This window comes from Vombatus ursinus, unplaced genomic scaffold, assembly GCF_900497805.2.
Source record: "Vombatus ursinus unplaced genomic scaffold, bare-nosed wombat genome assembly UNPS02014832.1, whole genome shotgun sequence".
In the NCBI taxonomy this organism is placed as follows: Eukaryota; Metazoa; Chordata; class Mammalia; order Diprotodontia; family Vombatidae; genus Vombatus; species Vombatus ursinus.
In genome coordinates this window covers 63,943,444-63,970,657 of record NW_020954610.1, presented here as the reverse complement: position 1 = coordinate 63,970,657, position 27,214 = coordinate 63,943,444, and the positions used below count along the sequence as shown (strand labels likewise).

Below are 27,214 nucleotides of genomic sequence, written 5' to 3'. Positions count from 1 at the left end.
AGAAACAGTCATTTTTACCACAAACCCCAGGAGTACCTTGCAGAGGTGAGCTGCTTGGGCCACAAGCCAAGACCATAATTACGGGCATTAGTTACACAGTGTCCACCATAATAGCAACAGAGAAAATTATCCATGTCAATATTCTCTAATGGCTTATTCACTTGATAGCTGCTATCTTCTAACAATCTGACAAAGTAAGAAGCTGTACTTATGCAAGTCAATATTTCTGTCTTGTAATTATTCTGGCCTTCACGTCAGGTGCAGAGCCACTTTAGGCTTAAAGACATAAGCCCTGGCTTGTATAATTAGCAAAGGAATTTCCATTACACCTTACACAAGGGTAGGACTACTTCGAACTTGCCATGATTTGCATAAGTTAAGGAAGTGTTTCAAGGTGAGGATGAGCACAGTACAGTATTATGGTCCTGAGGGGTAGCACTGTCACTGCTAATTTTGTTCCCAGACGTAGGACTAACACGGCCTGGGAATGTGGGATGTGGAAGGCAAGAGATCTGGTTTCTGGTCTCAGTTCACTAACGCTTTGTATGACCACGGACATGTCTCTTTACCTAACCACCAGTTTATCAACCTATAAAATGGAGACAACCATCTTTGCCCTACCTGATTCATAGGACTTTTGGAAGGACCAAAAAGAGGTATGCTATAATGATGTTCGGCAACACTGGGTACATTGTTACCAAGTCCACTTGCACACAGAGTGATCACTACTTCGAGCTGGAAAGAAAGCAAACTCCAGACACAAATGAACACCACATACCAATACTTTGTTCATCAGACATAACCCTCCAGATGAGGATGGTCAAGGCAAGTCATAGCACAAAACATCTCAAGCACACTCTTGCTAAAAAAGCACAAGATCACAAATAGCCTTCCATTTAAGAACAAAGGATGGGTTGGTTTACAAGGTGTAGAAATCAGACCTCTTTTATTAATTAATTAAATTAAATACATGTCAAAATTAGTATAATCTTACTAATTTTTTTTTTTTAAAATAGGCAATGTAAAAACTCAACCCAATCTTAGTCTCCAAAGCCTGGGATATAGGAGGGGTCTGGACCTGAACTGGTAACTCTTCAATTTTGTCAAAACCTCCAAGGAGTAAAGGGGCTGTGAACTAATGGTGTAACCCCTCCTCCACTCCTTAACATTCAGAGTCCAAACTTCCTAGAAAACATTCTAGGCAATTCCTCCTGCCCAACACTTACACTTTTGCTGATTATCAGAGATACTGGAACCAATTCTGTTCTCCTAAAAGAACTGTGCAGCTGGCCAAACCACTTCTAGCAGCGCCGCCCCCAGAATGGCCTTACATAACAAAGTTACTCTCCCTCTTCAGGCCATCCTGCTCACTCACATGCAGCAGCCTTCCAGCATCTCCTCGAGTATCTTCCTGATCTTTGGTGGGACTGTTCACTCAGTAACAGACATTTTGTGCTCTACAAAAAAGCTGCCACATTATCTTAAGGATCACTGTCACATGGCATAGTCCACATGAAGGCTAGGAGCACTGGCGGTGAGGATTCATATGCCAGAGATGCATGGTGCTACTCTACATAGTTGACATCTCTGCTGCACAGGTATCTTCTACCCTGCCTTCCCTTAACTCAGTTGTGCACTAGTCATAAAGGAACCAGAATAAAAATAAGTTGTTGGCATAGTCAGGGCATGCAGGGGTATTCCTTCCCCACCCCAAAGCCCTCTCCACCTGTCCAAAGGACTCTCCAATCTAAGAGGCTGACATTCTCTCTAGGGAAGCTTCAGACCTGCAGCAGGCAAGGTAGAGCTGTAGTTGGCCTCGGAGGCTCTGGATGCACTTGGATTTCAGGACCATGATTTCATCTAGCTGGGTCACAAAGTCTTCAAAATCCTAGGGGAGGAAACAAGGATGGTCCATTGAAAAATGTGAGAAACAGGTGTTTTGAACTCATCTGTTAAAGACTCTGTAGTGTCATGAAAAGAGCTCTGGATTTGGAAGAAGACCTGAACTAGAGAACAACTCTTCCATTTCTCGTCCTGGGATACCTTCTGTGAGCCTCAGTTTCTGTATCTGTAAAATGGTGATAACATTTGAATTACCCAGCTCAAAGGGCTATTGTGAAGATCAAAGGAGGTTTTACATATAACACACACACACACACACACACAAATATACACATTTAGTTCTCAGCAAACTGTACAGTGCTATAGAGCTGTCTCAATTATCATCCACATTTAACCCCCAACCTTATGCCTGGTTCTGGTTAGTCTCATTGTGATGCAAACATGGAGAGCTCATTTGCAACCTGGCAACTCAAGCTTTCCCTCTTTCTCTATATTCAAATTCTGTTCATGCCTTTAGGATCTAGTTCCCTGACTGAAACTGTAACAATCATGATATTTTTCTCAACTGCTGAAGCCCTCAGTCATCTCACCCTATTATTCTCTGTTCCCAATTGTATATAGTGGTAACATTTACTGGTGTTTAATCAAATACTGCCTTATATTGTTATTTAGCTACTTCTATGAAATGTGTCTTGTTTCTTCAACCAGACTGGGAAAACAAATTTTCTCCCATACTATTCCACAGTCTAGCCCTGGCCACAGAGTAGCTCATAAATACAGGAATGAAGTGAACTGATCTACATGTGGATTGGTGGCCTCAGCTGAGACTTAGTTCCATAGGAGTTGAAATATACGGATATTTTATCTTAGCAACAAGGAAAACATGGTATTAGACATGGGTTCTTTTCTACTTTTAGCTATTTTCATTCCTCTCTCTTCTCCAGCAGCCAACCTCTTGCAAATGTTTGCTTAGCCCCTGCAATCGCTGGTAAGGAAGGCAAGCATTCACTGAAATGCTGGGCCCACTGTGGGAAAGGAGACTAACAGTGAGTGCAGCAGCTAGGGAGTGGAGGATGGTATCAGCACTGCACCTCGAGTGTGCTCCTATGCAGGAACATTCTAATCCACCTTGTCTTTTTTCAATCACCTCAAGAGGTAAGCAAACTGCTAGAGAGGTATGATCTTTTCTTAATAGGAGTAACAAGAATTTGTCTCAGGGACATGTTTAAACTAACAAACACAGAGGATGAGTTCACCTTACATTTCTGTGCCAAAGAGTTCATAACAATAATATATACACGCAGATATATGTATGTGTGTGTGTGTATGTAAATGTATATGTATGTGTGCATTTCAGGATTATAAAGCACTTTTTTTCACAATAACCCAGTTAAGTCACTTAAGTATTATTAATCCCATTTTACAGATGAGGAAAAAGGTTGACACAGGTGAGGTGACCTGCCTAGGTTACTTAGCAAGTAAGGGACAGAGCTAAAATTCTCTTGATTCTAAATTCAATGCTTCTTCCATTAGAGGACTCTTACAGGGAAAGGAGACAGCGCAGGACAAAGTAGTAAGATGGCTAGTTGCCATGTGAGGCTCACAACACATTATTAAGAACTTTCAGTGGATGTCAGGGAAGGAGCTGAGCTGGCTAAGCAGGGGTCATTTCTGACCCCTCCATAATCCTTAGGACATTTTATTCCTTTCTCTCCAACCCCAGCTTGGTCCTAAAGGGAAAAGAATAGAGATCGGGGAATCCTTATGGAGTAAAATCATCCCATCAAGCTAGCTGGGGGGTTTGGTTTGACCCTGTTCCACCTAAAACAAACAAGCTTGTATTAGTCCTGGAACTAAGCCAGATCTACAATAATAACAATGAGAAATAATAATAATGATAGGCAGCATTTATATAGAGCCTATATATCAGGGACTGTGCTAAGTGCTTTATAATTTATTTCATTTAATCCTCACAACCACCCTGGGAGGGAAGTGCTATCATTATCTCCATTTTATAGCTGAGGAGACTGAGGAAGATAGAGGTTGTTCTAGTGACTTGCCCAGGGTCACACAGCTACTAAATATTGAGATTGGATTTGAATCCAGGTCTACCTGACTTCAACCCTGGTGTCACCAAGCTGCCAAAAGTCATCCCTTGGCCTCATGCAGGAGACCTGAGGCTGCTCTGGGGCAGGCAAGACACTGAGTCCCTCCTGACACCAAGGCTGTCTAACGACCAAAGCATTTGTCCTTGATAAATGGTTAAAGAGAATGTCAGAAGCCTCAGCTTCAGGCCAAGCCTACAAACTTCAAAAGTCTGAAGGCTAGTACAGTACTGAGACTTCCTCATTGGCTGATAGCCAATGATTATTCTCCTGCAGAGAATGAAGGCATAATTGGGAGACTAATTCATGCTAATTTCATCTTGAAGCTAATGGGTCCAAATTTCAGAGGTCCTTCAAAGGCATGGTATACGTACAGCTGCTGTCATTTGATCAATCAAACTCTCCTCCTTGAAATCCAATTCAGCCATTTTGTCCAGCTGTTCCTGGTGGGCTTGAATGACAACCTGCCTGGGGAAACACAAGGACTCTTGTCTTAACCCTTTCAGGAGAAGGAAGCTTTGTTTGCACTCCCAAATCCCCCACTCCAGGTTTCTCTGACAGTTTTCTTGGATGGTATCTCTTTAGCCAGACTAGTTTTGGAGGGACTGGGTGAGGGAAGGCAGAAACATAGTATCTGGACCACTCATTTTATACCTGCATTGCACTTTGTACTGCAGTGCTAATTTAAATGTTTGTTTTCCCAGCTAGCCCATAAGCTCCCTGAGGGCAAGGCCCCTAAAATAAGCCATGGTAGTTTTTGCATTACAGACTTAGGCACAATAAATTTTCCCTCAGACCATAATTTTTCACTCAGTGAGCCCAATGAATATTGGTGCAACTTATCATCAAATCTGGTGAGGCTGCAAATCTCGGGAGTTGCCATCAGCCTGGAAACCAATATTTTGCTCTCTTACCAGAGGAAAGAAATATAAATTGGTCTCCAAACAAGATCGAGTTTAGGGCAACCTAGTGCTTTTCTCCCACTGTTAAAGCTGATGGTAAATGCTGCTATATATATCACATTCTTGGCTACCTACAAGTGCCGGCCTTATTCTGGAGACTGTTCTTACAAAGAAAGCAAACAGGGGCAAGAAAAAAATAGTCTACCGGCCAGTTGTCAAGTCTCTAGGCTGCCTACTGCTCCAAACTCAACATTTCATATGGCATTTAACTGGTTTTATTAAGTATTAACAGCTTGAATTTATAAACAGTACTTTTAAGGCATGTACAATATTTTATATTTATAATCTCATTCTTATACCCTAAACCATCAGATCATACATTTCCTGTAGCTCTTAGGTCTTCCCACTTGCATTAGGGAGGGGGCCTGACAGAACCTCTAATGATTCATACATGCCTATGGAGCCAACAGGTTCCACTGGACTTGACTGGTTCAGGAGAAAGCTACCCTCCTGCTCCAGGTTTCAAGGGCTGAATACTCAGCCTTCTGGTTAATGGAAAATAGTTCTTACTGCCATGACAGGACATAGAAACAGTCTCTTAGTGAATGTTTCTCTTTTCTTTTTACTATTCTCGAGTCATATCTTTTGCTTTTCATTTTCCCCTGTTGACTAATCTCATTCCTTTCCTTCCCTGGAAGGGCACCTTGTACAGAAAAATAACCCCAGTGCCTAAACTTCCTTATCTCATTCCCTGCCCTCCCCACCAAGTGGGAATGACCAACTTCCTTTGTGCCATTGCCTCAGGATTGCAATTACCTTATATTGCAAATTCCTGTGGTGAACCTCATTGTTTAAGGAATGGCCAGACAAGCTGGCACATGGATATGATGGGACATTACGGTACAGCTAGACACAATAGGAACATCCTATGAGGAAATCAGAGAAACACGGGAGCATGTATAGGAAGTGTGGTGTTCTCTCTCTTCCCCTCTGCAAGAGGCCTTTCCTCACCATGATGTGCTGCTAGTGTCTTCCCTCTGACATTGCCTTTCAGTTCCTTTCTATGGATCTTGCATGTACGTAATTGGCTGCATGTTGTCTCTCCCATTAGATTGTGAGTTCTTTGATGAAACATGCTGCCTACCTCCTGACAGAAAGGTGATTTACCCAAGACGTTGAATGAAACTTACATTCTTGGACATGGCTAATGTGGGAATTTGTTTTGCTTGACTGAGAACCCTTGCTACAAGGGTTCCGGTTTCATTTTTCTCCCACTGGGAGGGGTTGATAAAAAAAAAAGAGATAAAATGAATGCTTGTTATTTAAAAAAAATAAAATTATTTAAAAATGAACAACTCAGTCCTAGAGAACTGACAAGGAAACCTATCTTCCTCACAAGAGAGCTGAGAATTGTGCACATGGGAATTGTCAGATGAGGTTACTGTACTGGTTGGCTTTGCTTTGGCTCCTGTTTCTCTGGTTACAGTGAAGGGTTCAATATGTACTACTGTAAAGATCCCAGAGTGACAGGCAAACCATCTCTAGTTTTGTCAAGTGTCTCTGAAAGCATCCTGTACTCCTGAGTAACACAATACATATTCTGCAATATGGGTTTGTGTGACTGAATCAGCCTCTTTTTGCCCCACATCCAATACTTCTCAAGTCACATAAGTGAATGGATTTGGTTATAGGAACAGATACCCACTTTCCCTCTCTACTCATCTCAGTCTAAGGCTACAGTTCCACTCCTCAATGTAGGCCCTCCTTATACAGTATATTCTTATGTCAATAGGCATTTATTAAGCACTTACTTATGTGTCAGACACTGTGAAAACTGCTGGAGATATAAAGAAAGGCAAAACTGGTCCCTGCTCTCAAGGAGCTCATATTCTAATGAAGGAGACAATATGAAAATAACTATTTACATAAAAAAATATAAGGAGGAAACTGAAGGTATCCTTAGAGGACAGATACTAACAGCAACGGGGATTGAGAAAGGCCTCCTACTGAGGATGAAACTTTAGCTGAATCTTAAAGGAAGCCCAGTGAAGTAGGAGGGGAATGTGAGGAGAGCATTCTATGTGTGAGAAGCAGCAAATGCAAAGGCACAGAAACAAGCAAATGTGAAATTGTGAGACAGGTGGGTGAAGCTGGATCTTGGAGTGCACTGAGGAAAGTAAGAACAAAGGTGGACGGAGTCAAACTGTGAAGGGCTTTAAATGCCAAAGGACCTTCTAAAGAGGGAGCCACTCCAGCTGACTGAATTAGGGAGGTGACATGGTCAGATCTGCACCTTAGGAAAATCACTTTGGCAGTTGAGTGGAGAACAGACTGGACTGGGAGAAACTTAAGGTAGGGATACTAATTAAAAGGCTATTGCAGTAGTTAGGTGAGATGAGGGTCTGCAGGAAAAAGGGGGCTGTGTGTGTGGAAAAAAGGGAACCCATGTCAGAGATGTCGTGAAGGTAGAAATGACAAGAAAATGACTGGTGTGATATGAGGAGTGGGAGCAAGTGAGTAGAGGATGACACCAAGTTTGTGAGTTTGGGTGACTGGGAGTACCACAGCACTCTCAAAAGTAAAAGTTGGGAGGAGAAGAGACCTTTGGGGAAAAGATAAAGAATGGATTCCGTTTTAGACATGTTGGTATTGGAGATGCCCCTGGGGTGTCCAGTTTGAGATGCCCAAGAGGCAGTCGATGATGCAGGACTGGAGCTCGGGAAAGAGACAAAGGCTGGTCAGACACATCAGAGAGTCACCTGCAGAGAGGGGATGGCTGAGCCCTGGGTCACTTTAGACTACACTCCTCTCTAATTTACTTTCCAGCTCCAATACTTAGCCAATGACATACTGTCAGGATGTGGAACTAGAGAGGTCTAGACAATGCAGGTGAAGAGAAGGAAGTCTGAACTTACTGTGCTTGTTTTAGGGTTTCCTCATGCCTCTCTTGCACAAGCTGGAATAGGCTACTTTGACTGCCAGGGGTAGATTGGTTTTCTGAAGTCTGATTTGCCAAAGAATTCATGGGCTCAGCAGTCAGAGAGCCTGTGGCATGTTCCCGAAGAAGGCCTGCCTGTGTAAAGATGCTCTGCATCAGTCTATGTTTTAGTTGCCCAATTTCCTCACTACTGAAAGACAACTTGAAGGGGCTTTCAGATTTCTGAGGCTTGTTCTCTTGGTCTAGGGACTGGACAGGGGAACAAATGCTTCTGGTTTTTGTAAGAGCCTCTGAGCTGCTCAAAAACTCTTTTTCAGGCACATCTACAGGAACCACAGGAGAAGCTGGCCCGGCGCTGACTCCTAGACTTTCTTTGTTAGGGTCGGGCTTTTCTGGGGAGCCCAAATCCCAGCTCAGCACGGTCTCTTCTGTATCTGCATCATGATGCTTGCTGTTTACATAGTCTTGGCATTTTATGTTTCTTAAGGCCACTGTTCCCACTTGGCTCTCCAAGGACTCTTCCATATTGGCTTCACTTACTGAGGGATCATTAACTGAGCCCTGATGGACTGCTGAGGAAGATAGGTTTGGGAGATCACTAGCAGGTTCAGCAGCAGCACAGGCTGACAAAAACCACTGGTCCTCTGATTGTAGAGACAGCAGCAGAGCTGACTTGCTGTCAGAAGCCAATGTTGGTTTGTCCAGACCCGGGAGCATAATGGTATTTTCTGCCGTGAGGTCTTTGGTTGTATTGAACATTCTGACCTCCTTGTCACACTTTCCAGAAGTTGGTGTCCTCATATCAAGTACCCATTTCCTCCTCTGAGGGGATCTTGGTATCTGGTTAAGAAAGGGTTCATTAGAAGTTTCTTTGTCTGTGCTCTCAAGAAGAGACACTGTGAGAGGGGCCATCGGCCAGGAAGCCGATTCTGCTGATGTCCCTGATACTTCACCAAAGTCTCCTTCGGTATGAAAGTTATTACTTTTCTTCATTGGCTGCATCCGCTGAGTTTGGCTGCTATTGTTGCTTTCTTCCTGTGGTAAGATGACTGAATCAATTTGATCTGAAGACTCATGATCTGCAAGGTTTAACGCTGAGAATGTGGATGGGTCCTGTTCTGGTGGTGATGAGGTGGTATCAGCCTGGAGACAGGGTTCATCTTTGAAAGGGACATGTTTCTGGTCAAATGCTCGGTTACTCTTCCTCCTGTTATGAACAAAATCCACCTGTGAGCAGTAAAGCTGTTCTGCTATGTTGTCACTGGGAGAGGAGTCTAAGGAAGTCAAGTCATCCCGTATGCTCCAATCAGAAAGGGTCTTGTTGTGGTGCCCTTTATTCAGCTCTGCTGTGTTTAAACAGGCTGGATTCCTGGCACAGACCCAATGTTCATTCAAATCATTCTCTTGAGTATTTATCCTGTAGTTAAAAAACAAACTCTGCTCACTTTCAGCTTTCTGATCCTCAGTTCCTTGTTCTTCTCTCTTATGAAGGAAGAATGAATGTTTACTATATTCCTGGGTATTTCTTCTCTTGACTGTCCTTTGGTTAGAAATAGGTGTAAACGAATCTTCACTGAAATCACTGTCATCTAGGTCTTCCAGTTGAGTGACATCTTGGTTCGGGGAGTAAGGAGGATGCAGGGGAGGTGTATCTTGCTGGACTCTAATATCTTGGGGGTTGTATTGACATAAAAACCGTTCCAGTGGCTGGTAGTTTAACTTCTGTTGGAGAAGAGGTGGTTGCTGAAACTGCTTGTGGTAAAAACGCAAATGTGCTTCCCTGTCTTTCTGATGAGGAGGTATAGTGGTCCAAGCTTCAGAACAGCATTTGGTCAGCACCTTCTCACAGGTCTGACTACACTGCCCTCCGTGATGGGGCTCACCAAAAGAGAACTCATCGCGGGATACAAGTTGCTTCTGCACTGGCTGCACTGCTGGTACTTTTTTGCACTGGCCCGACACATAGGTCCTCCTGAGACCCACACCCCTGTTTCCTAGCACTATAGCTGTGTTTGGTTTGCCAGCAAGGTCCCTGCTAGGACAGAGCTTCTTGAAACCCAATGTAGAATCTTCTGTCTTCTTCTTTGCAGGAGACCCTGCCTTTGCAGGTTCTTTAAAAGGGGTAGTGGGGGTGGTGCATACATGGCTAAGATTTCCTTTGGAGATATTCCCTTTGCCCGTGACTTTGGGAGTAGAAGAAAAAGGGACATTGGCTGAATGAAAGGCTAAAGGATAGCACTTCTCTCGTGTAGTGCTAAAGGCCGATGTGAGAGGTTGCTGAAATCCCAACTTCACTTTTTTGGGAGAATACTTGTCTGCTGGCAGTACTGAAGGTGAACACTGAATCCGTTTTGGAGACACATGTCCAGATGACCGATTTCGACTGGTAACTGGGGTATAGCATTTAATTCCTTTTTTTAGTTCTTTCACCCTGCAAGTGAGTATTTTATGTTAAAGATTTATTATTTTTACAATCTATATATTTTTTCAACAGCGTGCAATTTAAAAAAAAACCCAATACTATTGCAAATATTGGAAGTTCCTATTCCTCACTTACATAAGGGCTGAATAAGAAAAAAGAGAATTAAGTTGGGCATGGGAAAAATGCCCTTACTTGAGCAAATAAAGTTTTGAAATCTCTCAGAAAATATTTTAGAATAGGACAAATATTCTCTTGAGTGGAAGAGTTTAGAACAATACCTAGAGGTATACAGCTGATTAGATGCAGCCAGTCTTAGGATTTATTCAGTATATTAGAGACAGAGAAAAAAACTCTAAATAATACATACTCTTTTATTACTGGAATACATAGGTCCGAATTAGTGTGAACAAAGAATCCTTTGAAGTACCTGAATGTATTGGAATTTGCACTATTTAAAATTATCATTATATAAAATATTGTAATTGGCTCCAGCACAATGGAAATATGCAGTGCATATCTGAATGTGACCACTTCAGGGGATTCATTGTTCAGATTAATCAGGACCTAGCTGTACTTGTTCCAGAACGGGAAGAATAATTTTTCTGCTTTCAAGGGAATTTTAAACAGCATGATTAACCTGAACTTATAACTTAAAAAGGATTTAATGACTAAAAGCCTTTTCTGTTGTAAACATTACAATGGACAATGCTTCCTATTTTCAATGTTATTTCAAATATTTATTTAGAATTCTAAATGGAAGTAATATGCTATTTTTATATTTAGTTGAGATTCTTCCCTTTCATCTAATAGACAGGAGATATAAATCTAACCTGAGTGGAAAGATAATATATATTTAAATGAGGAAATAGCAAAATTTGGTCCTAGACCATTTTTTGGTGTTACAAAATGGGGAGACTGAAGAAGAGTGAGGTAAGGGGAACAATAATCAGTCTGAACTATATTTTAAATTTCCTCTCCTAACAATAATATGAATTTTGGGATTTCACATGAGAAAAGAAGTCCTATTTTTAAAGTTCAGAGAACATAAGTATATACTGTAAAATTTGGTATAGAAATTAGAATCATAAAAGGCCCATCAATGAAAATACTATTGTGATCCTCATTTTAGAGATATTTTAACTTAAAATACCTGCAAAGACCAGTGTTGTGCTACATGGTCCCATTAGAATGTAAGCTTCTGAACAACACAGGTGGTTTTGTTTTTGACTCTATCCCCAAAGCCAAGCACAGTGCCTTGCACAAAGCAGATGCTTAATAAATGTTTGTTGAATGAATGGGTCCTAAAAATAACCACCGATTCTTTTATCTTGTTGGAAGTGATTCCTCTATGACCAAATGACCACTTTAGTCATTACTGAAAATGGAAATAGTATTCTATTTTTATGTTTAGTTGAGATTCTTCCCTTTCTACTTAAAAGACAAGAGATTAAAGTTTGTCAAGACAACAGAGCAGTAAGATAATAGGTATAAAAGATGAAATGGAAACTCTATCCTAAGCTATGCTTTGATGCTACAATGTGGGCTTCAGACTGAAGAGGAGTAAAGTAGGATGTGCTATTATGAGTCTGATTTCTTTTTATAATATGAGTCTGAAATTTCTTCTTGTAATAATCAGAACTTTGGAGTTTATAAAAAAAAAAGAACAAAATCCTACTTGTGGAGGTCAGAACGCATAACTACAGAATCCTAAATTCAGAAGAGATCTATAGGAACTTCCAAACTAAGAAACAACACTATATTTACATTAAAGGATAGCTATACAACTTAATTAAATTCCATTACATTCTACCAACATCAGGGCACATATCAGCTAAAGGCTGGTCACAAGCAAACGTTATGACTAACCTGACTAATCCAATTTTCCTAGCTGCACAAAGAATTCTGTTTTGATACATTTATCACAGCAAGGTACATTACTTTAGGTCCATTTAATAATAATGTTATATTAGGGAATCATAGAAGACTTACTCATTTGGGAAACTTTAAAAAAAACAGGCACTCCCAAACCTTTTCTAATCTTTTCATCTAGTTTTAAAATATTTTCATCAGATCCAATTTAACACAGAAAAGGAGTAGGGACTTTGATACTAAAAATCACCAAGTATATATTAGTTTATAATAATCATGGAAATAATTTGCTGTAATGGATGGGAGGTTGGGCTTTGAACTAGGGAGCCCTAAGTTTGAATCCTATCTCAGACACTTATTAGCCATGTGACCCTGAGCAAGTAATCTAGTTATTCTTTGGGTTTCATTTCATCCTCAGTAAAATGGGGATAATAACACCACCTACCTCATGGGGTTGTGAGGATCAGATGAGAATAATGTATGTATAGCACTTTGCAACCCTTAAAGCCCTATATAAATATTAGCTATTATTATCATTGTTATTTAATCAACCATACAGCTATTTCATCATATAAAATGTAATCATTTAGAGAGCATCATTTATTTTCAAAGTTACTTCTGATGGTTTCTTAGTTAATTATTGAAGCAGAAAGATTTGTTGTCTTGTGCTAAGGTCCTAACTATGTTGCCTCTGTGTGATATTGACTTTTTTGGAAAACAATATTTTACATTAAGGCTTTCTTCCTAAGGTTAGTGTGGCTGCTGCTGCTGGTGTCCTAACATACAAAAAGCAAAATGAAGAAATGGAAAGCCTTTAGAGAAACCTGCTTCTTGTGCCTGTGTGTTCAAAAACACTACAGACTTTAAGAAAATAAAATGTTTCATAAAAATGCTTCCTGTTGGCTGTGAAAGCAGCTACCCAGTCACAGACATGAAGCATCTGAAGCATCCAATGGAGAAAAAAGGGGAAAAAAAACCCCTCAATGGAGCATGCTTCCCCAGTAACACAGGTGAAGATTCCTAACTCTGTGGCCAGGAGAGATTCAGGGAAGTACCCAAGTCATCCCTTTAACTCCTTGTAGGGCTGCACATATTATAATATCTCATGGACAGAAAGTTCAAATCTAAACTATATTCTTTCTATTGTCATGTGTGTTTATTTTCTCTCAATGTACTTTTAGCTGTGACATCCGACCAGCACTATGCAAAAAAGTTTATGTGTGTGGGGAAAATATGAGCTTTTTTTCTCAAGGCTTCTTACAGACTTAGCTTTGCACCCTCCAATTATTTTGCTGATCTTCTCTATACTTTCTCTCTGTCTCAAAATATCTGAGTAAATATCTTAGCAATATCTGAGTAAAACCCTACATAGTGCTGAAATTACCAAGCATATTAAATCACTGTTCCTTCCATCCTAGGCAATTGTTTAGACATGCCAAGAACAAGCTTACCCTTTTCATTATCTTGCTGACTCTCATATTACTGATGTATACTACTGCACTGTAACATCAAGCAGGGTCAGAGTTGGAAGGGACCTTCACAATTATTTGGTCCAACCTACCCGTGTAAATAAGGGTGCCCAGAGGCAAAATGACTGGATTAATGTTATGCGACTAAGAAGTGGGGCAGGGACTAGAACCCAAGCCTCTTGACCCTCTCTGCATTGCATGTATTCATTCCTGCCGAATTCGCAAAATGCCAAAGATGAACAACTAAATTTTCTCCTGCTAGCAGGAAAGCTCCTACAAAAGCAATCATTTGCTATCATAGAACTAGCTGTCCAAAATTATACAAGTACATTTGTATGAAACCATTTGTAGATAAGAAGTCTCTTTTCTCACCTGTCAGCATAACGTAAAGTGTTCAAGGTATGCTCTGTAGCCATATGGCTAGGCGATACATTGGCAATCATGCAGGTTTTGGAATTACCAATGAAAGAATCTTTCAGTACCTATCAAGAAAAAAAAGAATGCTTGTAAATATTTTATGTCAATTAATTTTAGCCAGTTAACACATATTCATTGGGTTTCTACTACGTACAGACATTGTGTAGAGACAGCTTCATAAAGTTGGTGTTTAGCAACAGGACCAGCAAATCAGTAAGATAATCTAGCAGAAAGAGCCTTGGACTGGGAGTCAAAAGCCCTGGGTTCTTGCCCCTAGTTCACTACTAATTAGCCAGGTAGTTTTGACCTAGTTGCTTCTTCTCTCTGGGTCTCTTGTCTCCTCTGTAAAATGAGAGCACTAGATGAAGCCTAAAGTCCTTTCCATCATAGTTCTTCTGACTGGATGACCTCAAAGGTCAACTCTAACTCTAGTACATGTGATTCTGGTTTATTACGGGCTTATCATATCTGGCTTTCAAAATCGAGAGTTATGTCATATTTCAGGGAATATGACATGATAAACACTGCAAGAACACATAAGACAAAAACAACAATACTCAATTCTCTATTACCTTAATGTTTATGAAGCGCATTTCTGAAGCAGCCCTGTAGGGTAGGTAGTACAAGTACATCCACTTTATAGATAAAGAAACTGAAGGTTAGAGAAAAGTAATGAATTGCCCAGGTTCAGATAATGTCAGAACCAGGATATGAAGCCTGTAGCACTGTTTTCGATGCACCATGCTGACCCTCAATTGTCAAAAGTAGGTATTGATGCATTCCTTCTACTGTAATTATTTTTTCATGTCTTTCTACACTACTAGACTGTAAGGTCCTGGAAGGCAGAGAATGTGTTTCATTCATCTTTGTAGTTCCCATAGTGCTTAGCATGGTATGCTCTATGTACTAGTTACTGAATGAATATTTGTTAAAAACAGAAGAAAACTTGAATTTTACCTGAGTTAATTTGCTTTGTCTGAAGGGAGTATGAGCATGTTCCTGGTCCAATGCACGGATGCATTCTTTCAGCTAACAACAGGAGAGAAAAAAGCAATACATCTATTAGGTATCAAAATGCAGAGAGGTCTGACTTACAAAATATGCCTATGAAGTTTTCTGTCTGCACTCATCACCTCTCCACACTGAAGAACAGGGATTGGAGGGTCTTTTTCAGATTGTACAACCTACCTTATATTGCAAAGGGGAGGAGTTCAGAGCAAACTAAGCCTATATCCTCCTCATGGGACTAGGGGAGGTTGAAAGTGACAATTCAGGAGGGGACCACTAGAAGAAATAATAAGAGTCCTGGCTTCCCCACCTTCCACCAAAAAAGGGACACGTATGTGTATAAGACTATGATATTTTAATGTATGCAGGTATGGATTTAAATATAACAATGTGATAGAGAGAAAAGACTACTAGGCTGGAAGAGAAGACTTAAATGGGTACCTGCTCTATCACTTACTAGCTATGTCACTTGGCCAATCACTTAGCCATCACAGGCCTCATTTTCCTAATCCATAAAATGATAACAACAATATCGCTTAATTGAAATTCCATGTTCTTCATGAATCTTTCCCTAAACTCTCCAGCCCTTCCAGCTCTGAATTTCTATGACATTTATTGTTTATTGTTTTATCACCACATTGAGCATTTAGTTACTTTGTATATTAATAATAATAATTTCCTGACTGTCTTCTTGCAACTTGAGGGCTTTTGGTAGGAATTGAGACTGGAAAACAGAGGCAACCAGGATGTTGCTACCTCCAACTGCACTTCTGAAAAAATACTGCTGGTTAGGACATTTCCTGGCCACTCAGGGGCACTCTCAGTTAGGTGAGCAGGTCCATCTTTACTGATGATATGAAATATATTAGCACTAAATATAAACAAGCATACATGCATGCACACATTCACACAAACAGAAAAATAATTTTCTTCACTTAAAAAAAAAAAAAACAGGGGATAGCTAGGTGGTGCAGTGGATAGAGCACCGGCCCTGAAGTCAGGAGGACCTGAGTTCAAATGCAGCCTCAGACCAATCACTTGACACTTACTAGCTGTGTGACCCTGGCCAAGTCACTTAACCCCAATTGCCTAAAAAACAAACAAACAAAAAAAAACTTACAGCTAGAAGGCTCTGGTTTATTTCTGCACCTTCAATTTTTGTTTGTTTATCTGAATCTCTGGCATCAGCTGCTCTCTCACTTCCAGCCAAGTCAATGAAAGATATCCTAGTGGCAAAAACCAAAAAAAAAAAAAAAAAAAAGGATTTATTTAGCCTGGGGTTTTCCTATTAAATTTGATAGCAGACAACATGCTGTAATATTAAAAGCACAATAAACCTTAATACTTTCCCTTCTCAAGAAAGGAAAAATGTTTCATAGCTTCCCTGAGGTATCATAATAACATGTTATGCCAAGAACCAGTGGCACAGGGAACAGCATTCTAGTGCTGTATTCCCAAAGCAATTGATCACACCGATGCTTCATGCCAGATTATCACAATGCAAATCACTTGGTTCTGAAGGCAGTTCTGAGGAAAGGGACTACATGTCAGACTTCCTTCCAGAACCCTCCTGCCAAATAAGGTACAGAACCAAGGCAAATTGAGTTCTAGCCATGATCAGGTATCAATAGTGAGGATAATTACTTACTGCTGATACCCCAGGGTACACACCCATACACACACATATGTAATAAAACAAAATTCAACAAGCCCCTGAATTGCAATGGTTTCCATGAAAATAGAGACTTCATTTCAGGGAGGTACACCTAACTGAGGACAGACAGATGGTTCCTCTCCAAGTTGGGGAAGAACCACTTAAGGATAAGATAAAGTAATTTCTGACACTTCAGAAATGACAGTTCAGGAAATTTTTAATAGACTAACTTTTATTTTATCTATTATTTTATAATAAAGATAAGCAGACATGTTATTCAAATGTTTGCTGAACTCATTAATAAATATGATAAGGAGCAGACTAGTAAAAAAAAAACCCAAAGAAAATTAATTAAAATGTATTCCCATTGTTTTATTTCTTCATTCAAATATGTATTTTTTGCACATTGGGGAGAAGAGAGGAAGACTTTCAATTCTCTTAAATCCATCTCTCCTTCTCCTGTACTAATATTTTTATAGTAAAAAACAACTGTTGTCCCTTTATTAGTATAAGGCTTGCCAAGAAAAGGTCATCACTTTATTTTACGCTTGCCAATGGCATTTCTTCCTGGGATTTATACAGGCTCCCAAATTCCACTATCCATCTTTGAACTAAAGCATGACATGTCATTGGGCTACTTGGTTGTTTCTGAAACATTTTGCTAGAAGACTCATAATTTAACCCATCATATTCAATATAACCGTTCTGCTTTCCATCTTACCTTCCAAAGGTTCTCTTGGCTGAATCTTTTATCTGAATTTGGATGATAGCATGGGAACGGGAGGAATCTGAATTGACTCCAGTAGCACCAGTGCTACGTTCCTTGCCACCCTTCAAAATAACCTGAAAAATAAAAAGAGTGTCTTAAACGAAGAGTAAACATACGATGTAATATATCACTTCAGTCCCTCTCACTTAAAGACACACACACAATCAATCAAGCAATCAATAAACAAGTATTTATTAAACACCTATCATGTGGTAGGCACCGTGCTACATACCGGGCATTCAAGTACAAAGAATGAAGCAATCCCTACTCACAATAAACTTATATTCAAGTGAGGGAGACAAATATATATAAAAATGTATACAACATAAACAGTATGTTTATGAGTAAATAAATGCATGCAAAAAGTAGTTAAACATGAGATAGTTTAGGAGGGAGGGCACAGCAGTTGAAGGACAAGGAAAGGATTCATGCAGGAGGTGGTGACTGAGAGGTATTTTAAAGGAAGAAAGAGACTCTATTAGGCAAAGGTAAGGAGGGAGTACATTATAGAAATGGGAGGACAACTAGTGAAAAGGTTTGGACACAGGCAGTGCAGTGTTATAAGTGAAGAATAGAGAGAAGGTTAGTTTGGCTGGACTGCAGAGTATAGGGATGTGTGTCGGTGGGTGGGGCATAAAGTATATGAACTTGGAAAGATGGGTTGGGGCTATAAAAACTAAACAAGCAGTTTATATGTTATCCTAGAAGGGCAAAAGGAAGTCACTGGACTTGGTTGAATATGGTCAGATTTGTACTTAAGGAAAATTGCTTTGGCAGTAATGTAGAGGATGGACTAGAGTGATGAGATATTTGAAGAAAGGAGACCAATTAAGAGGTTGTTGCAATAATCTAAGTAAGTAGAGAGAAGGGGTTAGATGCAAGAATGGTTATGAAGTCAGAAACAGCAAGATCTGGCAACTGAATGGATATGCGGGGCGAAGGAGAGAGTAAGAGTCCAAGATAATGCTGAAATTACTAACCTGAGACACTAGGATAATAGAATGCAGATGTCTTTTACAGAAATAGGGAAGTTTGGAAGAGGGAGAGTTCAGGAAAGATAATGACCCTGTTTGCCTCAGTTTCCTCATCAGTAAAATGAGCTGGAGAAGGAAATGGCAAACCGCTCCAGTATCTTTGCCAAGAAAACCCCAAATGAGGTCATGAAGAGTTGGAGACGACTGAAAAACAACTGAACAACAACAAACTACCTGTCTCCAAACCCAGTGCCTTAGCTACTATACCATACTATCCTTCAGTGTCCTCCTATTTCTTCTAGGATTCAGTAGAAATTCCTTATTTGGCATTTTAAACTCCACAACCCGGCCCACCCTGCCTCTTTAGTCTTCTTCCAAAATCTTCTTCCCCTACACATGTGTCATACAGTTCAGCCAGATTGGCCTTGCTGTTCCTCACAGATGACACTCCATCTCTCATCTTCATGTTTTTGTACTGGCTGTCCCCCATGCCTGAAATGCTCTCCCTCCCTTTGAGTGAGATATCTCATTTTCTCCAAGGCTAAGCTCAAACACTACCTTCTGCATGACACCCTTTCTGGTCCTCCTCAGCTGCGAACAGTCCTGACTCCAGGGGACTTTGTATGTGTGTTTTACAGACCAACATATATACATGTTGTTTCTCTTGTTAGAACATAAAGTCCTTGACGGCAGATTGTTGCTTTTATCCTTGTATGTCTGGCAAGCAGTTGCCTAGCACGTAGTAGGCACAAATGCTTGCTGATTAATTAATAAATTGTTGTATAACCATGCCTCTTCCATCTTGTACTCGTGAAGGCAATTTATGTTAACCCAAGTGTAAGACTTTACATTTATCCCTATTAAATTACATCTTACTATATTCCTCTTAGTGTTCTAGTTTGTAATGAACTTTTTGAATTCTGACTGTAGTCCTATAAGTTAGCTATCCCTTTCAGCTTTGTAGCATTTGGAAATTTAATAAGCATGACATACATGCCCTTATCCAAGTCAGTGATGATAAAATTGTTAGTGGAGAGCCAAGCAAAGTTCACTGAGCTACTGCATTGGAGACTTGCTTCTAAGTTGACAAGGAAACATTAATGGTTAGCTGTTCTTTGAGTCTGGGTATTCAACCAGTTTGGAATCCAGAACTGTATTACAATCTAGTCCACATCTCTCTATCTTCTGTCCAAATGATTTACGGTATACTCTAATGACAAAAAACAGTTATATTTTTCCTTCCATTGATATTACCTATCCTGTTTATTATGAAAAAAGTACATCCATCAGAGGCATATTCCACTCATAGGTTTACTCTTCTCAAAGCTCCAGTTATACCTGGGAGATCAAATTTGTCTCCCTGCATGAGGATCAGTAGATCTGAGCCCGTTTCTACATCTGTAAGAGGGGATGATAAGACCTCCCCACATAAGGATGTGGAGAAAGTCTAATTAGATAACTTATATAAAGCACTTTAAAAACCTTCTAAATGTAAGAAATGATGAACAAGCTGACTTATGAAAAACCTGGAAAGACTTGTATGATTTGATGCTGAGTGAAGTGAGCCGAACCAAGAGAATGTTGTACACAACAGCCACGTTGTGCTATGACTAATATTGATAAACTTAACCCCTCCCAGCAATACAAGGATCTAAGACATTTCCAAAGGCCCTGTGATGGAAAATGCTATCCACATCCAAAGAAAGAACTATGGAATTTGAATGCAGATCAAAGCTTACTATTTGCTATTTTTTTTCCTCTTCTGTTAAGTTTTGTTTCCTCTTTCTGATGGTTCCTTCTATTGGTTCTAATTTTTACTTACAACATCATTAATCTGAAAATGTTTAATAAGAATGTATATATATAGCCTATATCAGATTGTGCACCATCTTGGGGAGGGTAGTGGGGAGGAAGGGGGAGAAGAATTTTAAATTCAAAAGCATATGGAAGTGATTATTGATAAATCAAAATAAATTAATTTTAAAAAATTAAAAAATTAAAAAAAAACACACACACCTTCCAAATGCTCTAGAAATGGCAGTTGTTACAACAATTAAGACAAGCACTCTGACCTCGGGGGTACCTTGGCCTTGGGCCTGGGCAACTCTGTCTTATCTCCTGTGGGCCTATAGAATGGAATCCCTAAGAAGGGAGGGTTTACTTGTCTTCCTGGGTTTTGGAAGGATGAAGGAAATTCCAACGTATTAAGAAACTGGCAGAGCAGTGATTTGTGAAGAGATTGGGTTCAAAGGCTATGCAATTTCCTAAAGAGATGTTCTTAGGCCCCACCTGGGTATGGTAGAGGAGGATAGAAAGGAGAGGGAAGAAGACTGTCCCACAGATTATTTAAGGGTTTGCTGTTTCTAAAAGTCTGTCTTAGGTCAAAATGGGTTATTTGACATTTGTATTACTAGAACCTTTCTTTTAAAGTATGGTGAGGCAAGATGAATAACTTAGCTTGGGCCATAAAGCCTTCAGATGAAGAACTCTTACCAAAATTGGATGGTAGGTGAAGTTGTGGATTAGTATAATCATTCTGAAAGGTAATTCAGAATTATGCAAATAAAGTACCTAAAATATCTATGGACATTTTATCCCAGAGATTCCACTATTAAGCATACATCCCCCAAGGAGGTCACTGACAAAAGGAAAGGCTTTATTTGTGGCAGTACTTTTTGAGTAACAAAAAACTGGAAAGAAAATAGATGCCCATCAACTGGAGAATGACTAAACAATCTGTGATACATGAGTATAATAGACTTACTGAGCTATATGAAATGATAACTATAACGAATAAAGAAAAACAGGAAAGGACTTACATGAATTAAAGTAAGCAGAGCTAAGAAAACAATATGCATAATGACTGGAACACTAATGTAAAAGGAAATAACAGCAATAACAATAGAAAATGAATGCCACAAAATTACAAAGATCAAGAAAAGGAAAGAAATGGAATATACCACATCACTCCATTGCAGAAGCAGGAGGTCCACAGATGTGGAACATTGAATATAATTTCAGACTTTTCTGATATATTGACTGGTTTTGCTGATTTCTTCATTTTTTTCCTTAAAAATATTGTTATATAGGATGGCTCTTGGAAGGAAGGGAAGGAATATTGGGAGAAATTTGAGAATGTCAAAACAAAATATATCAATAAAAACTTAAAAGAAAAAGAAACCAATGTTACAAAATTATAAAGAACCAGTTTGGCCCCAAAGATGTGAGAAGGCACTTCCTCCCAGTCTTTATTTAAGGAATATTGCACATAATGTTAGATATTTTGAATGTATTGATTGGTTTTGCTGAATTTTGTTCTCTTTTTCTTAAAAAAAAAAAAAAACAACAAAACTTTATTTTAGGGGATGGTTTTCTAGGGAGAGGGTAGAGATACAGAGAGAAATCTAGGTGATGTAAAAACAAGACATCAATAAAAATCTATTTAAAGAAATAAAATGGGAAAAAGCCTAAATGAAGAAATACAAAGCAATGCTAATTTCTAACAGAAAATATGCCATTCCTTGTCCTCTAACTCATATACCAAAAAAAGAATATAGATACTTAAGAAAAATGTCTCTCTCAGTAGTGTACTTTATGTTTCATAAATTCTTTTTTTAAAATAAATTTTTATTGATCCTTTCTGTTTCTTACATCACTATAGTATCTCATGTATCCTCCCTTCCCCTAGAAAGATATCCCAAATGATAAATAGTATTTTTTGGAGAGGAAAGAAAAAAAAGCAGTACAACTGATCAATATGTTGAAAAAGTACAACAACATGTGCAACATGTAATGCCTGTGGACTTCCATGAAGGGGTAGGCTGGAGGTGTGTTCTCATATCTCTTCATTCCAACCCTACTTGATCTGCATAATTTTGACTCATTTACTCTTGATTTTTTGGTTTACATTGTTGTAGTTGCCTTGCATATTATTTTCTTAGCTCTGCTTAACTTCATTCTATATCAGTTCATATAAATCTTTCCCTGCTTTTCTATATTCATCACATGCATCATGTCTTACAGCACAGTAATATTCCATTACATTGCTGTATCACAATTTGTTAAGCCATCCTCCAACTGATGGGCATCTACTTTGTTTGCAATTCTCAGGTATCACAAAAAATGCTCCTAGGGGCAGCTAGGTGGCACAGTGGATAGAGCATCAGCCCTGGATTCAGGAGGACCTGAGTTCAAATCTGGCCTCAGACACAAAAAACATTCACTAGCTGTGTGACCCTGGGCAAGTCACTTAACCCCATTGCCTAGCCCCCCCCAAAAATGCTCCTATAAATATTTTTTACTTATTGATAGCTTCCTTGGGGTATAAGCCCAGTAACAGAATCTCTGGTTCAGAGGGTATGGACATTGTAGTTACTTTAGTTGCATACTTCTAAATTGCTTTGAAAAAAATTGCTCCACCAACAATGCATTATTGTACCTTTCTTTCCACAATGCCTCCAACAAGGACTGTTGCCATTTTTTTTTTCATTTTTGCCAATTTGTAGAGTGTTTTGATTTGTATTTCTCCTATTATAAGTGATTTGAAGCATTTTTTCATGTGATTGTGAATATTTGGCAGTTCTTTTAAGAGCGGTTTGTTCATATTCTTTGACCATTCATCTATTGAGATATGGCTATCAGTCAATAGTAAATAACCTATCCAAAGTACTACTTCACTATATATCATAAAAGATATCCTTATGCCTTCTCTTAGGAAAGGTGTTCTGGGATAATAAAGGCCATGCCTACATACCAGGGAAAGCAGATTACAGAAAATCCTCTTGAGTAAATCTTGAATAAATTTCAGATTTGTTCTCACTGTTTATAGCTTTTAGTCAAAGAAAAGAGATTTCTCCTTGGAAATTCATTCCTCTCACCTGAAGTCTTCCACCAAAGTTACAGAGAAGGCACTACCCCGTGAAAGTTCATGGCCAACAAGGAAAGCATGTGGGTATGGAAAAGGCGTATAAGGAATAATAATATGAGGCAATGGATCCTTCTAGTTTCTCCTCATTGACTTCAAACTTCCTGAAGGTTATTTCTCTAGAGACTGTCTATGCTGAAACTCTTGCACCCACTTGACATGTTTTGTTTTGTTTTTCCCCCTAGAACCATATGAATCCTCCAAAGGTATATGAATTTTCCAGATGAGCAGTTCGGTAGCAACCCAGCCCTCAGAGGGGTCGCTGAAGGATAGATGTGGTTATGATACTGCATATGCTTTTGCAATTGCCCAGGAGATGACTGCTTTTCAGCTAATAGCTGAGATTTTGCAAACTGGCCAAATTTAAATACCTTCCTCAAGTTTCAGCTTCTAAGACTCAAGATGCAAACAATTATACCACAGGACAATCCCAGCACCCATGATGAATTTGAAAAGTTGCATCTCTTGCACTCAATTTAGAAATATGGAGAAAATTAAGTACCCATATCAAAATTAATCTACATGGTCAACTTTCAGACCTGATTCCTAATTTGGGAGTTTTTTTTTTTTTTAGCAACATAAAGAATTAGTAATGTTCCCTGCCCTTAGAAATTCTCACACCTAATAGCTTAAGTGTAATCCTTAAAAAAAAAAAGTAACTTTGGCTGAATCTAGTAGTGTATACCTGTAATACCAGCTACTGGGGGAGGCTGAAGCTGGTAGGTCTCTTGACCTTGGGAATTCTGAGCTGCACTGGCCTAAGCTAATTAAGTATTTTCATTGAGTCCAGTACCAATATGGTGAGCCCCAAAGAGTAAGGGGCTATGTAGGGAGGGGCATATTACTTGGGTTGAAAATGGAGTAGATAAAGCTTCTTTGCCAATTAGCATTGGGATCAGGTCCATGAATGGCCACTACACTTCCTGTCTGGATGAGATACACAGACACTGTTTCAAAACAAAAAAAGTTAATTTTAATACTGTTGGAACAGGAATGCACAGGCCATGTTGGGGGGAAGGATATAGAACTGCTTTTCTGAAGTAGGAATAGTGAGAAAAATGAGTGGAAAGGCTGACAGGGGCCAGCTTGTGGAAGACCTTTCTTCTTAGAGCAGGTCTATAAAGGTGAACCCATATAAACGTACTTTCCTACTCCAACCAGTCTTTCCAAAATCCTTGTGGAAATTATGGCTAAAGTTCAAAAACGTTCCTGATGAGTTAAATTAAGGAGAAGTCTTTGCAGATCTGAGATCATGACTTTTCAGCCTTCTCGCAGCACTTGCCAGAAAAAGTTTCTGTAGGGAATCAATCTTCTTGAGGTGTGGAAAGTCCATAAGAAGTAAGTTTAATAAGTGTAGTTCTGGATAAAATTACTCTGACAGGAAAGTATGTTGAAACATCCTTTAAAATTAATCTTTAGAAGCTCTAGGAAATAGCCTTCTTCAATTTCAGTGATGGTATATTCTAAAATCCCTCAGCTCCCAAAGTATTATGAAATATAAGCAATACAAAGAAATGGGGAATCTTGTAAGAGATCAACTTTTCCCCTTTGTAAATAAAAAATTTCACTTAAAAATTTTTTTTTTACTTTGCTTAAGTCTGAGGCCCTTGAGTTAAGTGAATATTTCCATTTCTTTAAACACTTACAGTCAAAAGTAGCAGTGTTGAGACAATGAATAAGTCTTACCTCGAAAGTCCACCTGTTCATCATTTCTTATGGAACAATAGTATTCCATTACATTCACATACCACAACTTGCTCACCCATCCCCCAATTGATGGGCATCCCCTCAATTTCCCATTCTTGGCCACCACAAAAAGAGCTGCTATACATAATTTTGTACATGTGGGTCCTTTTCCCATTTTTATGAACTCTTTGGAATAAAGCGCTAGAAGTGGTAGTGCTGAGTCAAAGGGTATGCACAGTTTTATAGTAAAGCTTACCTCTAAAAGGAGATCCACACTATCGACTGGAAGTTCCTGCAATCCCACTATCTGTACAACATGCTTACTATCTTCTCTTGCAAAAAGTCTGCAGGAGCAAGAACAATGTTAATGAAGATCTAACTAAAGGCATCAAGGAACACCTACCAGGTTCTATGTTTCAAAGTCACGGAAAAGTGAAAATCAGAAAATTATTGGTTATCTCTAGAATGTAAAGCTAAACCAGTACTGTTAAACCAGGAGAGAAAATGCCATCTCTTATTTACGTTGTAGATTTAAAAAACAAATCTGTTAAAAGGAAATTGATCAAGGCTAGTAATAGGACCAATTAAACAATTTAAATTAAACTTAAAAATACATTTCCAAAATCTAAGCCACTTGGGATACCGAATTCCCAACCCTCCTCCCAGCATCTAGTTTCAATATTCCTTTTAATAAAAAGGAAGGCTTCAGGAGTAGCAGACTTGGGTCAGTTAAGGGACCATTTGAAAGCCTGAGTAGTACTAACAAAATTTTAAAAGAAAGTAAGTTTTATACTTCTAAGCACAGAATTTAAAAATAAATTGAATACTTATGTTAGCAAAGTCCTTTAGTATTTCTGAACAATTCAAAAAACTTTGCATTTCAAAGCTACCTTTTTTTCCCCCTGGTCCTATAAAATAACACCTCGGTAGTTTTATTACTACAGTACTAAATCTTCATGGAATTGCAAAATTTAAAAGTTGAAAGGTCCTCAGTGGACATCTAGACTAAAATCAATAAGCCAGATGTGGTGGTACATGCCTGTAATCCCAAATACTTTAGAGGCTGAACCCTGAGGTCCTCTTAAGTTTGGGAATTCTGAGCTGCAGTGAACTATGCCAGTGAGATGTCCATGTTAAGTCTGGCATTAATAAAATGAGACCCCAGAAGTAGGGGACCACCAGTTCAGCTAAAGAGGGACAAACCAGCCTAGGTCAGAAATGGAACAGATTAAAGCTCCCATGAATAGCCCTTGTACTTCCAGCCTGGGTGAGATAGGGAGACTCAGTCTTTTAAAGAAGAAATCGAAGAATAAAAATGAGAAGATATGGCACTCAACTGAGGAGACCTGACCTATTTAAACCAACTGTGAAAATAGTGAAAAATTGGAAATAGATAAAAGAATTGACACTGGCACAGATTATCACCATGTCCTAAGGAAGTTTAGTAAATCAATTGCCACTATTAAGAGTCCAAAAGAGTTTAGGAATCCTGAAAGTCAGCAAATGTTTGATCACTTCACAAAGCAGAAGGATATGGTAGCCAAAAGCAAGACTTATTAAAATAGGAACCTGTTTCTAAAAGATTACGTAGGAAGATAGTGGAAAATAATCTATAAATGCTGCCTCATAAAACAGAAAGAAGTAGAGGGAAAAACAGGTTTACACAAGATTAATGAGAGAGCCAACTAAGCCAAATTATTTTGAGAGTATTTGAGGATGAAAACAAGAGGACAACAAACAGATGAAAAACGTAAAAGATCTGTAAAAATTCCTTTAAGGTCACATGATCAACCAGATGGCAATTTGTTTTCCACAATCTTCTGCAACCTAAAATCCTCTCTCAAAAGCAAATATATATATATAAATTCTAGAGTAACTTAAGATAAATCCACAAGATAGGAAAACAGAAAACACCCTTCATGAAATAACCTCAAATAGATGAAATATTTAGAACTCTCAAGACAAGTGCAATGTAAGTATACCTAAAGATGTCTGGAATAGGCAGGGGCCTGGAAATAAGTAAACATTTCACTTTCCAAATCTAAAAAAATTGATACTGGAAAGACTCATTTTCTTTTTTTTTTTTTTTTAAATTTATGGCATAAAACAAGCATTTCCAGAGCATAGTACAATTAAAAAAATGACCAAAAAAAAGAGACAAATATGTTTTGTCATCTGTCAGGATTGGGGCTAGGACAATAACAGGATGAAGTAGTCAAGGAATGAATTCTAGGA

General features: G+C 39.0%; 1 protein-coding gene across 1 annotated transcript in view; it reads right to left on the bottom strand.

Moving 5' to 3' along the window:
• Positions 1-825: 825 nt before the first annotated feature.
• KIF24 (kinesin family member 24) overlaps positions 826-27,214 on the bottom strand; it is a 61,162-nt gene continuing 34,773 nt past the window's right edge. Inside the window, exons 7-14 of the mRNA XM_027839144.1 lie at positions 25,236-25,323; positions 17,348-17,469; positions 16,093-16,198; positions 14,922-14,993; positions 13,920-14,029; positions 7,765-10,218; positions 4,322-4,415; positions 826-1,888 (exon numbers count right to left, since the gene is read on the bottom strand). Coding sequence (XP_027694945.1) covers positions 1,748-1,888; positions 4,322-4,415; positions 7,765-10,218; positions 13,920-14,029; positions 14,922-14,993; positions 16,093-16,198; positions 17,348-17,469; positions 25,236-25,323 — 3,187 coding nt within the window. The 3' untranslated portion in view covers positions 826-1,747. The remainder of the gene's footprint in view (positions 1,889-4,321; positions 4,416-7,764; positions 10,219-13,919; positions 14,030-14,921; positions 14,994-16,092; positions 16,199-17,347; positions 17,470-25,235; positions 25,324-27,214) is intronic.